The 15,512-nt window shown below is 38.7% G+C and overlaps 1 protein-coding gene across 1 annotated transcript; it reads left to right on the top strand.

Annotated features, from left to right (window-relative positions):
- Positions 1–4,326: 4,326 nt before the first annotated feature.
- Positions 4,327–14,812, top strand: MTFR2 (mitochondrial fission regulator 2). The gene is made up of 8 exons (XM_052784443.1): positions 4,327–4,587; positions 5,256–5,387; positions 5,776–5,880; positions 6,117–6,241; positions 8,273–8,490; positions 9,605–9,905; positions 12,221–12,407; positions 13,962–14,812. The coding sequence occupies exons 1-8, from the start codon at positions 4,525–4,527 to the stop codon at positions 14,058–14,060; spliced, it is 1,230 nt and encodes a 409-aa protein (XP_052640403.1). The 5' UTR covers positions 4,327–4,524; the 3' UTR covers positions 14,061–14,812.
- The last annotated feature ends 700 nt before the right edge of the window (positions 14,813–15,512 follow it).

Genomic DNA, 15,512 nt, shown 5'->3' with positions numbered 1-15,512 from the left:
AGCCTAAGAAATACATATGTATATAAATACTAAGCTGAGTTTGAAGTGTATTATTTCCCTTCTGGAATGTGAGTTTTAGAAACCTATTTCAAGTCACTGCTGCTAGAAACTTTTAAACAGATCTGAAAACTGGAGTTCCCTCCCCCGTCTCTGTAGTTAGGGCAGAACTACCTACAACTAGCTTAATTCCTGTAGCTTGTGTCTAGAACAGACCAGTCATGTATTATGGATACCTAGTGATTTGCTTTGTTATTAAAAGATGCTTCTTTTGTCAAGGGTAACTTAGTGTAATTTTTAAGTTTTTATAAACCTAGGGTTTAAACTCATTGCAGGAAAAGTGTGCTGTCCATAAAGTATTGAAGTACAAGTGGCATTTTCAGGGCCACTAGCGATTATAGTTTCAGATTTCTGTTGATAGCTTAACCATCAACGGAAGACTTCAGTTAAGAAATTGGTGGCAGTATAAATCTAGCTGCTTCTTTATCAATTTTTATTCCAGTTTGTTAAAACTGCCTCTTTAATTTCTTTATGTGGACTTCCCCCTCCAGGTGTGTAATCTGACAAGAGTCTTTGCATCTTCTATCACATTTGCAGCCTTAAGTGAAATGGGGGACACACACACACGACACCCAACAAAACCATGACAAAAATCCCTGAAAAAGTAAAGCAAGATATGTTAAAACCTGAATCAGTAAAGATACTTCAGATATACTAAATGTTTCTATAAAATCTGAATTCCATTGCAGTGCCCTGGAAGCACCTTTCTTTAGTATTCCACTTTATAGAATGTGTAAATTTGAGGTTAGAACTCAATGGTAAAAATTAAGTTAGCAAAAGGTGTGAGAAATGAGTCTTACTTTCTTTGCCACCGATTTCTAAATAGTTGTGCTTCTAGTATTCTTCTAGCCAAAGTGCAGAAGTTGGTCTACAATTGTTTGGGGTTTTATTTAAACAAAACCAACAAACCCACAAACTTAGTTTAGTGGTAGGTAGGCTTTTAACCTACAGAACGTTAAGGATGACGGTAATATACTTGAATTAACAGAACAAGGACATTCTGATACAACAAGACTACTTAGGTTTTCTTTCTCAGCCAGCTATAGATACAGTAAATCTTAATGTTATATGGAGTTAAAAGTGTAGTTGTTCTTAGTTTGCCCCTTGGAACGGCATACTGCCTTTAAAAAAATAGGGGGGGGGGAAGATGCTTTGGTAGAGGTGTTTGTATTAAATACATATATGATGTTATGCTCTCTTACTGGCTTTACTGTTAGGGAGTAGTTAACCATCTGCCCTATCCACATTAAACAGTAGAAGGCAGAAAAACGTAGTACTGTCACTAATCCTAACTGTAGTTGAGGAAACTGTATTTCAGATTGTACTGTTTGCCAGCGTCTGTGTAGAAAGGGGAATAGGAATAATACTTGCCTTCCAGTAGTAGCTACTAAAGGGTCATTCCTGCCTTAAGTTTTAGGAAGTTCAGGTAAACTATACTGTTGTTGCAAGATCTGCTTTTACATGCACAGTGCATCTTTTAATAGCTGTTTGAAATGTAAAACTGATTATTCCTTGGACTTTTAGCAAAGCTCACACAGACTTTGTGTATACTTAATCAGAATAAGCAAGAAAAGAAACAAAACAAACTTGGCAGCAGTGTCAAAGTCTGTCCTAATGAAGTGAAATTTAACATCAGTCTGAAACTAATGAATAGGACCAAGATATACTTGAACTGTCATAACCTTAGAACAGATAACCTGTATCATCTAGGTCAAGTTGAAAGTGGATTGTTGTGGTCTTGTGTGTCCTAAGGCAAAATAGTTCCTGCATGATGAGGCAGATTTAAGTTTTCTGCTTCAGTTGAATGTCCAAGGAAATATGGTAGAGATTGATTTGATAATGGCATTTGATCGTACAGACCTGTCTGTAGGTTAGATCATAAAAATCCTTTTTTTGCTATCCTTAATTTCAGTGCAGTTTATTAAAAATGTCATTTGTTGATTATAGAACACAAGGTGACAGCCATAAATTTATTTATTTAAAAAACGTGCTTGAATTAAGATAATCTAGCTGAAGGTGCAAGTTGCAGTCTATCAGAGATCTATAAGAAACAAAGTGGGAATTGAAATTTTTTTTTTCTTTTTTTAATCCAAAACTAATGTTTCAGCTCTTACTAGTCATTCAACATGAATAGTGAATTTTCACTGTCGGGATAAGAAAAAATGTTTTGAGGTTTTCATTTGGTACTACTGAAGTAGTTTTATGACTGTTGTGAATGGAAGTTCAGTGCATTTTGCATTTCTTTCTTAGAAGGTAAAGACCATCACTGATGGATCTGCAGGGGAAAAAAATCCAAGCATTCTACTGGTGTAGAATTAACTACATTTTGAGTTCAGTAATTCCTTCTGACTCATCGCTCTCCAGCAATGAAGCAGTTTTGAAATCCGCTTCATCTCTGTGTAGTGTGCTTATGAAGTTTGAAGTTATCACTGCAGTTCAGAGAAAACTGGACATTCATTTTACTAGACAAAAAATACCCCAAACCAAAACCCAGAATCCAATAGCTACAGTGTTAGTCTAGACTCTGCACTCATTCAGTTTCTTGGTTTGGAATTAAATCTCGCATCCTTTTACTTCCCAGGAACAATCAGTAGCATTACTGTAACAGTGGGCAGCCACATGGGATTAAAGCTTTCCTGCATTAGTTTTGCTGTGCTGGTGCTTCAGAAGAAGAGCTGTTACCTAGCTTTGATTTACCTCCGGAGGTAAAGGCTGCAGCATTTAGTCTTAAGCCCCATGTCACTTATCCTTGTTTCTTAAGCTGGCCTTTCAGGAAATCCTTTTGTTTAAGGAGGTCCTGCAGGTCCCATCTGTATTGCTCAGAGTTGTACTTGCTGACTTGAAGCATTTCTGTATGAGTTCCCAACAGGCGCCTCCAGTTCTGAAGCAGGTTGTTGTTGTTGGTGGTGCAGTCAGACTAAATTGCTTCAGTTTTGCTGTTGCTTTTGAGACTCTGCCTCTTCCTAGCTTTGTGGTAGAACTGCATGCAGTTGTTCCCATCTGATCCTGCTGACGTTTCCCGAAGGTGTTGAGTGAGAAGTACATTTTGTTAAGGCAAGTACTGTAGTACAGTGTTTAAAAATACCCATTAAGAAGTCCTACCCTTCCTCTCCTCAAGCTTAAACCCTCCTAGGCCCCTAAACCAGCTTTATGCTGTTACTACAGCTTGTGTTGCTAGTACTATTCTTCGTGTTTGGTCTTAGAGAATCAATCCACATGACAAGTTATGGATACCAGTAACTATAAGAAAAGGCAGTAACACTTGCATTGCAACTAAGTGTTGCAGTTCTAGGATTTTGTTTGTTTAGGAACTGCTGCTGGGACACACCTGTAAATGTGAATAAAGAAAATGTCTAATAATCCAATTTATCTTAATTTCTTGAGAGCTTTGGTGAAATCAGTGTTACTGGGAACAGTACAATTAGGTGATTGAACGAATTTGTACTTAGGAGGAGGTAACACTAACTGCATAGCTGGAGGAATTTCTCCTCTGAGTAGAAGCACTGTCTTACTTTGTTACACTACAGGCTTTCTTGAAGTTTTCAAAGTTTCTTAAGCAAAACAGCAGAAATCTTGACAAGCAAGATAGAAGAGCAAGTACAGTCTCCAAAGCCAGATTTCTTATTTTGAAGTGAGCTCAGTTTGGTCAGATGGTATCAAGTAGTTGGTGTTTTGAGGATACTCTGTGTATTGAAACGCTGCTACTATCTTGTTTTTGAGTTCTCCGAACGAACTAGTTAGACATTTACTGCAGAGAGGACCTAAACCACCTCATTTCCGTTTAGCTCCTCAACGTCAATTCAGTTACGCCTTGCTGCCCTAGTGCGTCTCGTCCGTTGATGTGTACCCTCTTCTGCTGTCGCACACCCTGAAGTTACGTTTTCTTACGAGCAGGATAACTCGCATCATTCTGGCATGTGAAGCTGCCCTCTCCCCACGCAGCACAGCCCGACGACGCTCGTCAGTCTGCCACGGAGGAGGGGGCGGGCTGGGACCACCAGCAGGCAGCGGCCCGGCCCGGCGGCGCTCTGGCGGGCGGCGAGCACCGCACAGCGCCCGGCTGGCCGGACGGCAGCATTCGAACGTGCCCCCCTCCCGACAGCCCCCGCCAGCGCGCTCCGCCCTCCCTCCCTTACTGGCTCCGCGCTAAGCACTGGCTACTTCCTATTGGCGCGGTAGCCTTTCTGTCACGCCCCTACTCCTGATTGGTGCTGCCAGCCCGGGCGGCCTAGCCGGGCTTCGGGGCGGCTTGTGCGCCCGTCGGCCGCTGTCTGAGGCCGGGGGCTCGGGGCGCCGGCGGCGGATAAGAGGAGCTGTGCGGGCTCCCGAGGAAGAGAGGGGGCACCGGCTGGCTGCCTGCCGGTGAGGGGGGAGCGCCGGGGAGGCCGGCCGTCGCTCGGCGCGGTGTCCCTGCCTGCGCGGGGGGCGGCGACCTCTCCGTTCCGCCCTGCAGCGGGCGCGGCAGCCATGGCGCTGGTGCTGGCTCTCCTCAGGCGAGTGCTGGAGTACTTTGGCTGGCCGCCCGACCAGGTGAGACCCGGGGCCGGGGCGGGGGCTGTCTCCTGCCGGGCGGCGCCTGGAGACCTGCTAGTGCGGGGCGTCCTGTCTGCAGCCGTTGCGGTGAAGGGGAGGAAGGGTCGTCACCGCGGAGCCGCCGCACGCTTGCGGTAGGACGGGCTTTGCTCCTTGGGTACGGTTGGGTTTGTCGGTATGGGAAAGCTCGATTGGTATAATGAGACACGCTGCCCGCATATGGGATTTGGTGGGGTCACTGTTCTGATACAGCCATTCAAGTGGTTCTTTTTTCTCTGAACAGGGGGGAAAAAAAAAAAATCAGCAACTTCAGCTGTTTTGCTGTTTTAAATGAAAGGCTAGATAACGATTCCCAAGTTGCAGTTAATCCTGTGTTTTCAGAGACCTGGGAAAGGTGTTGTATGGGAAACTGAAAAGGTTAACTAGTGCAGTGTCAGGATCCGGTGCTAGAGTGTGAGTTTCTGGGCAGCTCTTCAGTGATGGGTGTCAATAGCAAGGTACTGCTGCAGCTTTAGTTCTGAGGAAGTTCTTGGTTTGTTTATGTGAAACTGCTAAATTATCTCTAGGAGTAGTAGTTTGAGTTATCCTGGTTATTTTCTGGTTTCACTGAAGGAAGTTCCTGGTTTCGTGGGTTTGTTTGTTTGTGGTTTTTTTTTTTTTGACAGGCCATATTTTTGGAAACTCGTGTATTTGGCAGCAGTATCAGTCATACAATCAGAACGTGTCTTCCTTCAGCAGTCTCATCGAGAAGGCGTTTCCAGCAGTTATATGCAGTCATAAGGAAGTATCAGGTCAAGGTACATTAAACTTATTTCAATTCTTTACTGATTTTTTCCCCAAGACTTATATAGATGCAGATGTTTACTCAAATACGTGCTTTTTCTTTTGTCAGTATCTCTAGAATATTGCTAGCTACATGATGTAGCTGCTACATTCCTTGTTGGCCTTTGTGCTGCTCTAAAATATACTGGGTACAGGCTGTACCTTGGCAGTGTTTTGGAAACAGTCTGTTAAAACAGTGCAGGCCTCTTTGGACTTTCAGCTTGAGAAGAGCATTGTAAAATTAGGTTAACCTAACTGCGTTATATTTAATAACATATAACTTTAAATTATTTAATAACTTTGATTGTAAGAACAGAGGGCTTTGATTTTACTTCTCAGATTAAAAGGTATTCTGATTTTTAGGTCGTATCTGTTTGCCAAAAAAAGGAATATGGATCTACTCGAAGTGTTGTCCGTAGACTTGGGACAATTCTTTCCTTAGAGCCCTACCCCAGACCTTATTTTAAAGTAAGTGATATATTGTTATACGTATGCTTCAACTATTTAAGTTTTCTAGTTTCTTAATGTTGTAATACCTTTCCTGTTCTTCTTAGCTTGTGTAACTCTTGTGTTGCATCCCTTATGCTCACTGTTTTCAACTTGCTTACAGCACTGTTTAAAAGTTCCTTTTGCCAAGGCAGAACCTTTAGTATGTGCTGAATCTGCTTTCTCTTCATACTTTTTGTTTGTTTGTTTGTTTTTAGCTTGTTCAAGACCCAGGTCTGTTGGGTAATAATGAGCAAAGCACCACTCCAATGCCTGTAGCTCCATCACTTGCTGATGTCCTGTGGGTGGCAAATGATGAGGGACAAGCATTTACTAGGCTTCGGTACGTAAAAGTAGAATATATGCATAAAAAGGAGTAATAAAAGTAACTTATGTCTTCTCTTCTTTGTGTTGTGTGGTTTTGTGTTTGGGTTTTTTTTTGTTTTCCTAGCCCTTTCAGGGTTCCAGCTAAACCAACCCTGGAAACATTTTGGTTTTTTTAGGGAAGCAGTTCCTGCTTACCTGGGAATTCTTACTACGTATAGTATTCTTAGCTGAAAGATTTCTGAAATCAAGTACCCTCGTTTTTCCACGTAATAGTGTATCAGATGCATTACTGGTAGTTTGTTTTCATTCACAAAGTACTTTGTGAGAGAGGGAGTTTAAGGAGAACTTGCGTATTGCAACATACAATAAGATTATTCTTATCATTTTAGTTTACAAGCATTTTGTTAAATGTTATAAAGGTGAGAACAAGAAAAAAAACTTAAATGTCTCTTTTTGACATTGATTACTGCAGTGCTATGTGTGTAAACCTTGATGGTTGCTTTGATGGAAAGAAAAATATAATTTCTTTATTTAAAAAAAGTTACCTTGAATATAGTTTTTATAATTCTTTCTAGCTTTTATAGAGTGCTAAAGGAAAATATTTTTACAATTATAAAGTAGTACTGTGAAATGACAAATTATCCAGGAATTTGCAGACACAAATAGTATACAAGTCTTTTCTGCCCCCGACTAGAGAAGAAATAGAAAGTTGGCTTACTGTTTCTCTAAAGGATCTGTTCAATATCAGAGCATGACTCAGCCAGAACCAAGATTAAAATTTGGACACTCATATTGTCTTGCGCTACATCTGTATCAGACAATGTAATTCTACTTCATATTAGCACCTGTTTGTCTGTGATCTTTGTGCTGTTTGCTGGTAACAAAACTGCAAGAATCTGGTGAAATAACACACTTTTTATTAGAGAAGTTTTGATAAAGCTGTGCTTCATCTTGTGATTCCTGAGTTGTTACTGCTGAATTATGGAACGTTTTTTTGCAGCAGCTGTAAAATACTGGAAGAGTAAGAATATTGTTAAAAGGAACTGTGGCCTGTTTTGTTTTGCTTGTACTGTTCTTCAGTCAGTCTGACTCACAGAGCCATAAAAGTTCATTCTTTTGTTGTTTTCATTCTTTCTTCTACCTCCTCCTTCTCTCCTGGCTCTGTGGGATGTTTTTCAAGAACAAGTATTTTAATTAGTATCTTTTTCTTCTGAGCCAGTGTGAAGAGCAAGGGTTTTTGGCAAATCAGAAAGCAATGCTGCAGGTCTGATTTGAAGTAAAAGGATGATTAATATAAGGGAAAAGGTTTGGGTTTGTTTCAGTCAAAACTTAGTACATCTTGAATAAATAAAGAAAGTAAATTTAATCTCTTTCTTTGTTTAATAATTTGTTTGTACTTATTTTATATTTTAAGGTTATTTCTGCAGGCACAGACTTGAAACAATTTTTAAAATTAAAACCTGAGACTTGTAGCACAATTTTCTAATGCAGTCTGTGTTCATATGTAGCTTACAGAAGATGAAGTTCTTACTCTAAGTGTCTATTAAAATTTATGATTATTCTCCAATATATGTTCTGAAAGATTGTAATTTCTTTGCTGCTTGCAGCATTTATCTTGTAGAGTTTGATAAATGACTAAAATGTGTGAAGCCTAATTAGGAGATCACTATTATTTGACTCCCTGCCTTTCATATCTACTGTTTCACGTAGGGAGGAGGGAGATACACCTTTATGGTGTCAGTCTAATATTTTTTGAATAATAACAGCTCAATCCTACATTATGACCTTATGATGTATAATCTGTCCTGGAGTAAATTATCTGACTATTTTTTATGATGCCTTTTTAAGGATCTGCATTGTACTTGAGCAAAGGGAGACTTAAAATATTTTTAACGTTATGAGTAGTTAAAAGTTTAAAGTTTTTTTAAATAGTTTGCAAATTTATGTCTTGCTAAATGATGATAACTTGCTTGAGCAGAGAGTGAGTAAGTTTTGAGATTTCCAATGTTGGCTCAGCCTTTTGAAACTATGTTTTGTTGCTTTCTAGGACTGAATTATGGATAAAAGAAAAAAGTACAGCTTATCGTGACCTACATCCATCTACAGATTCAATGCAAGGTGTTCCAAAACACAGTACACAAAAAGACAGTCATTTTGATCAAGCAGCACTCCAGAAAATTTCTGCGCTTGAAGATGAGCTAACCTTTCTTCGTGCTCAGATTGCTGCAATTGTTTCAGCGCAGACATTGGGAAGCATACCATCACGTAAGCCCTTCTGGTTTGAAGCAAACCAGTTTTCCTTTTTTTGCTGTAGAGTTCCTGTTCACGGCTTGCCATGTCTGATATTAATAGAGAACTTCTCTAACTGAAGTTGCACCCACTAAACGTATAGAATATAGTATTTTGTTTCTCTTTTTAGTATTTGGCACCTCTCCTCTCCCTGCCCCCGCCCCCCCGTTCTATTTTGTGGCCTGTTTACCAATTTCGAATGCAGTTGATTCTAAGTGATCTTTATACTTGTTTCCATGTTTGTGAAGGAGCTTACTAACAACACTATCTATAGGCTACCAGTTACTGTTTAAAAAAGTTATAGACTATTAATTATCCTGTTGGGGTTTTGTGCTGTTTCTGACAAGTTATCAAAATAATGGATAGAAAAAGTATTCTAAGTCAGTCAGATTCAGGCTTTAACAAAAACAAATGCAGCAAATAGGTGTGTCACTAGAGTATCAAAGGTAGAAGTTCATATTGGAGACCAACTATCTTGTGACTTTTTCTTCCCCTTTAAAAGTTTTGAGGTCTTGATTATCTTACTTGCAGACTAACTCCACTGTGGTTGTTGAAATACTTGGGCTGGTGCGAGGTAGTTACCTTTGTGTGCTATTGTGAGGCACCTCTGTGATACAGTTAGCTGTTCTGTTGGCTCTTCTTTTGTCTCTTCTCCATTGTGCTCTGTATTGTAGTGCATTTTACGTGTTTTGTGGTTACCTTTGCTTTTGCTTCATGTGGGTTATTCTAACCTTCAGACCATTGAGAATGAACTGTATGTAGTAGCATGCTGCTTTGCTGTTGGAGTGCTGCTTTGCTGATTTATCTAGTGCTTAGATTGAAGACACAAATGGGGAAAATCAGAGCAGCATAAGACACCTCAGATTCATTATTCCATGAGTTCTGAATCTGTGGCTTTGAAATAAAAAAATGTTCTTTGTTTTAAATATAATTCTTCTGTGGTATAATGCATGAGGTATGTAAGAAAGTGCTTTAAGAGGGCTGTGTTTTCTTGACTTAAAGCTGAGTCATCCTATATGTTGCTTAATATTAATTGAAAGTATACTGACTAAAAATAAAATCACTATTTTTCTTTTATAACTGGATCCAGAAGCCTTTAAAACATTCAGCACTCCGGATGGGTTTTACCCAGTGCCAGCCATGACTTCTACGCCATTGTCCGTCTCTCACAATCACTTTGTAATTCCCTCGCCTCCTCCACTTCCTTCTGGTCTACCATCTGGTGTTGATGCTAGTAATTCAGCAATTGAACTTATAAAACAACGTCGTGCAGCAAGAAACAGTGGTTCAACTGCAGCTGATAGTGCTGATCACCAGAGCACAAAGAACATTCCTAGTATGATGGATGTTTTGAAAGACCTAAACAAAGTTCAGTTGCGAGCTGTTGAGAGGTAGGTTGAATTGAATGTGTATCTGAGTAAGCCAAGACTACATAAGCATCACAGCACTTAAGTAGCACCAAAGAACACCAATGTGAAACATCATTGAATGAACAGCTGCTGACAAACTTAAGCTGGCAACTTCTAAGTTCACAGCTTGGAATGTAAGATACTTGTGACATGGCTTTTGGATGCATTTAAAACATGCTGAGTATCACAGCATTTAAAACTAGTCTCTTGCTTTAGTATACAAATCTCAGGTTGGTGTCTGTATTGCTATTTGGAGATTTCTTACAAAGTTGCCTACACAGTCACAGAAGACTGATCTGAACAAATTAAGTTTTTGGATTCACTGTGAAAAGACAAATCCTTGGGGAAACATTGGAAAACTACTGTTAGCATACCCAAGGTATCCTGGTCCTGGCTTTGTAGCGTTAAAGAAAATACATGCTGTATCTTTTATTGAAAATGTTTCATAAATTTGATTCAATATTGCAGTTGGATTATAAGTATTTTTAATGGTATACTGGTTTGATGGTAAGCACAGTTGACATGTTACAAAAATGCATTACTAAAGACTGCAATACCTCTTCAGGTCAGTGTTGCTTTGCTACGCTAGGTGTAATAGAGGTTGTCAGATGTCTTTTCTGAACTTCTTGAGTTGAAAAAGTATATAAGAACAACTGAGTCTGTAATGAATATTTGGAGTTCTCGATGTGGGAAGAATGTCACTTACCAAAACTTAATGCATTCTTATTTCAGCATTTTCTTAACTGTGAGCTTTATCCCTGAAAATAACTAGCACAAGTGTTGGGCAAATTATCTATATGCAACTCTAAAGCATATCTTTACACTTTTGATGACATTTTCACAGTAAATAAAGCAAATATAAAGTGCACTTAGATAAACCTGTGTGTTTCCTTATATATGTTTTCTTCCATATAATTCCATGTACAGCGAGTGAAGACAGTGAAATGTTCGGGTTGACAGTTTTAGCAACCATCATGTTGAGCAGAGGCATAATTAGTAGGAAGTGGTAGCCGTGCATCCGAAATGCCTTTCTGGATTTAGGCATCTACTTGTCTTCTGAAGGTAGAACTTAAGTGAATAATGAATTTATATTGTTGGAGGTAGTAATGATCAAAATTGCTATAATCTTTCAGGCAGCAGTCTGACAGTGGTTAATGTGTGCACTGTAAAGGGAAGACCTCTGTTCTCAGAAGTTGAGAGCCTGAAGATCCCAGTTTCTACCACCCAAACACTAGCTTGCACGTAGGGGAAGTGCTCTAACAGCTTGCTTTTATAGGAAGGGTGAACTCAGTCCTTTCAGGTTTCGTGTTAAATGACATCAACTGTAACTGCCAGACTTTGAACTCAGTGCTGTCAGTGTGCATTAATAGGTACAATTCATTGGCCTGGAGATAGCACTTTACTAACAGAAGTTGGAATACCTCTAGAATTTTTTTTTTCCCCAATATCTTGATGGTTAGGAAGTCTTTCTTATGATTTCTTTTCTTGGGCTAGTTACTAACTTCCACATTTATGTTAGGTTTTGGGGTGCAGGTGCTGTTTTGATCTTACATCTCTTTGCTATCTTTTGATTTTTAATTTGATAACAGTTTTTCTAAATTAAAATACAAACTCTGCTTTGTAATTTTTACCTATGAAATTTTCATATTTGGATGCTCAGGTGCTCACTTGGAGGGAAAAACTGTCTTTGAAGCCTTTGTGCCCAATCTGATGATAATTTTTTTTTTTTATAATGAAACTTAAGTGTGGTTTATAAATGGTGCTTTATGGTCACCTGGCTGCATATTTGACTTGAACAAAGTGGCTGTTTTCTTTGAATATAATTGCTCTGAGGAATTTTTTAAGTTTGTTCTTTCTCTTGAGACCATAGAAAGGCATGCTGTTCTGAACTTAAAATTAATGAAGTTTAAATCCAATTATGTTCACAATGGTTATGAAATATGTTAATGGGAATCTCCCACTAACACACCTTAATATAACTTATAAATGAGACCTGCTATGAAAACTGCACATTTTGTCTTTTTTTAGCTCATTATTTATTTGCAATGCTTTAATACTTTGTGTTGATTTACTGCCATTTTTCTTTATTGAACAGCTTCAAGTTAAGAATCTGTCTGACAAGTTGTTGGGTGTACTTGTATTAGTCTGATCTGGTGAATTGCTGTCAAATAACATTAGCAGCATTATTTGTGTAATCAGGGATTTATAGGGTGTATACAGAAGTTGTGTCTCTAGATTGTGGATCACTCAGTACAGGATTAGGGGCAGGAGACAATAATTTTCTTTTTTTTTTGTAGGTCACCTGGGGGTACTCCTCTTTCTAGACCCCAAAAGAGGCAAAGTTCAGATTGGGATCCAGTTGCTCTACTAACTCATGCACTAAAGCAGAAATTTGCATATAAAAATGGTGAAGAAGATGATTCCGTGGACAAAGAAAACCGATCTTTTGATAGCTCCCCATTTTCTAGTCCAGAGATCCCACTGGTATGTTTTTATATAAGAATTTGGTTTTATGTTCTTGAAGTGACTGCTGTTTTCGTGGATAGTTGCAGGGTTTTCATGAGTCTACAACTTCTCTACAATGTTTTTAAGCCATCAGCCTAGGCAGTTTCTTTTTTCAAGTATAATCAAGGCAGAGAATCTCAAAGATTAATTATTTTGGGTGGATTTAGACTGGTAAATACACTTCTAGATGTGCCAAGAGGAAAAACTTAGAAGACAGACTTTAAAAATTCAGCTCATAGTTGATTGAACTATGGACATCTGCTTGATGGTAACTGGCAAGTATCCATGACTAGAAACTGTGTTTCTAGTTGGTAATACTAACTACTTATTGACTAATTTTACAAATAAAGATGCTGGGAAGGTACAGAGAAGTCTGACTAACACGTGCTATGTGTTCAGAAATGAAAATGAAAGCACTGGCTGTAATAGTTTTCTTTGAGGTAGCATCATTTTCACACAGTTTGCATTTTTAACCAGAATGAGTTGTGATTCTGAATGCTGTTGCAAAGCCCATGAAAAATACAGGTTTTGCTATGAACAAGAAAAGCGTGGTAGACAGAACAATCAGACTAAGGTAGTTCTGAGCGCTGGTTTCTGTAGAGCAGCCTGTGCAAGCTACTTCAACAGTCCAGTAGTACTGTTGGTTATTTGTTAAAGACCTCCGCAAACCTCAGAACTGCTTAGATAAGATGGATAGAAATAGGTGGCAGTAATTTAAACTGTGTCTCTGCTTAGCAATTCTGTCTTTGTATCTTAAGAGTGAGATAAAGATTTGGACTGTGGTATTTGTTAGCCTAATGGAGGGAAATAATAATGCAAAACATATAATGGCAATCCAGACATTCTTTGAAGTCAGCCGCTTATATGCGTGGCTAGCTGCTTGGCTGAAAACATAAGGAAAGCCAAGGTGTGTGTTTCTATTTCCAGCTATAATGATTTTTAAATTTTTTTTAATTTCAGTTGCCACAATGATTCTGCAAGTGAAATGTAGCATATATTTTACAGACCATAATGAGTCAACAGCTCTGTTGCAGTCTTAATAAATTTCCCTGTTGACTTTTTTTTTTCCCAAAGGAAAAATAAGGAACTTGTTAAAAACAGCCAGGCTTGTATTTTGAATGCTGCAGACCATTGCATTGCATAGCTGACATACCTGATTCTAGACACAAAGATCAAAGTCAGATCCTGAAACAGCTTGTCTATAGAAGAGCTTTCGTTCCAGGATCTAACAGCTGCATTATAAAGTGCTGGAAGAGAGACTGCTTAGGGCCAGCATATTCAGAAGTAGATACAGAAAGATGGTTTTTTTCTGGTTAAAGCAGAATAATCTTAAGAGCTTGTAGTCAAGCCTCTAGTTTACCCTTGAGTGTTTTGAAGAATAAATGTACTTAAAGCAATTGCACAGGCTTACCATTTTATTCTTCCTATATTAAGAGAAGTGCAAGAACTTTTCCAAACTGTCTTTATTGTAAATGTCTTCTCATTCAATTGTCTTGGGTATAATTTTGTTTTAACTGTGTCCCTGCTTCCCAGGTTGGACGTTGCAGTCTGAAGCCAAATGCAAAATCTAGCCTTATAAGAACTGATGAAGTTAAACAGGTACCAACGTGGAAAGTGAGAGCTCTTATTTAACTGATGGAGACTTCTGAGGAAACTTCATAGTGTGTACAAGTGGCAGGTCTACTTTGAAACTGCTGTAAGGTGCTGTAATGTGTTCTAGAACATGTCTCTCCTATGCTATTGAAGTTCAGGTGTTGCAGGCTTTGTAAAATTGCCTCTTCCTTCTCCCTAGTTTCCCAGCAGCCAAACTTGTGGATGTAATGCTTTTATGAGAAGCACAGAACCAAAAGAAGGCTTTTATTGCTATGGAGCAGTGTGTTTGAAACCTGGGCAATGCAGGAAAGAAGTGTGTGTGAAAGAAAAATAATTATTGGTGTGGCAGCTGAGGTGTGTGGTCTGTTTGCACTCCAGTGTAAATAATGAGGAAGGGTAAACTTCTTGAAAGTGTGTTTATATATAACTGACTGTATATAATGGTAGCTAATACTGTTTTATTAGAATAGTATAGTTGCCTCAGTTTTCCTTGCAGTTTGCTGATGCAACTCTGTATTCCATGTGCAAACAGTATTCTAATTTATTTTGGGTCAGTAGATGAACTTTTATGTTTGTGAAACCTTGTTGTGCTGTAAGTAAACTATAGGCTGTCTGTTAAAGCCCGTAATATGGGGGAGTTGTGTTCTGAGATAAAAAAGACCTTGTAGAGAGATCTGCTAGCACATAATCTAAAATTCCATATGTTAAACATTAAATCCCTCCTTAGCTTCTCCATATGAAGTCTGTTTTGCTCACAAGAGTTTATAAAATAAAATTTCTGTTATATCATAGATGTCTGTGGTAGTGGCATTTTGTGTTGCAGACTAACTTTTTTGTTAAGAACTGACCATATTAGACAACTTCTTAAATAAATTGTATGATATGAAATGAATTAAAATAGAGCTTACATTTTTCCTGCCAGGGTACTTAAGAGTCCCTTCTTTGCAAATTTATTATGATCCCCTGCTTACAATAGCTGCCTTCACTTCATCTTTTGTCTAATGATCCTGATGTATAAAACGAAAATCCTATCAATTAGACTGTTGAATATGTCCCTTGTATGTCCTGTGTCCCCCATATTTCCCTGCTCACTTACAAGAGTAGACTGGCAGATGGATTCCCTCTTACTGCTGAGTCTTATTTGCACAATTGTAAGAAATTACTGTGCAAATCCCATACTTCTGTTTTAAAAGTTGTCTTTTGTCTAAAACTGGAGCTTAAGTGGCTTGCGATTTTATGCTTCTAAAGTTATGTCTTCTAGATGTTTTTTTCTGAATTTAGTGATTACTGAACTTTATCACATTCTCCCATTCCTCCCTTGGTCCATAACAGTCTGACCTTCTCTTTTGCTCCACTTTCAAAATAACACATTTGCCTCATTCTCTATCTAAACTTGACAACTGCTATGAAATCCATACAGAATAGCCAGCTTGGCCTTGTGCTTAGCTGTCTTGCCCTCTTCTATCAAAGCTCCCCATTGTTTTTTGTCTG

The sequence above is a fragment of the Harpia harpyja genome, chromosome 4, assembly GCF_026419915.1.
Source record: "Harpia harpyja isolate bHarHar1 chromosome 4, bHarHar1 primary haplotype, whole genome shotgun sequence".
NCBI classification, from domain to species: Eukaryota; Metazoa; Chordata; class Aves; order Accipitriformes; family Accipitridae; genus Harpia; species Harpia harpyja.
This window is presented reverse-complemented; position numbering and strand designations above follow the sequence as displayed.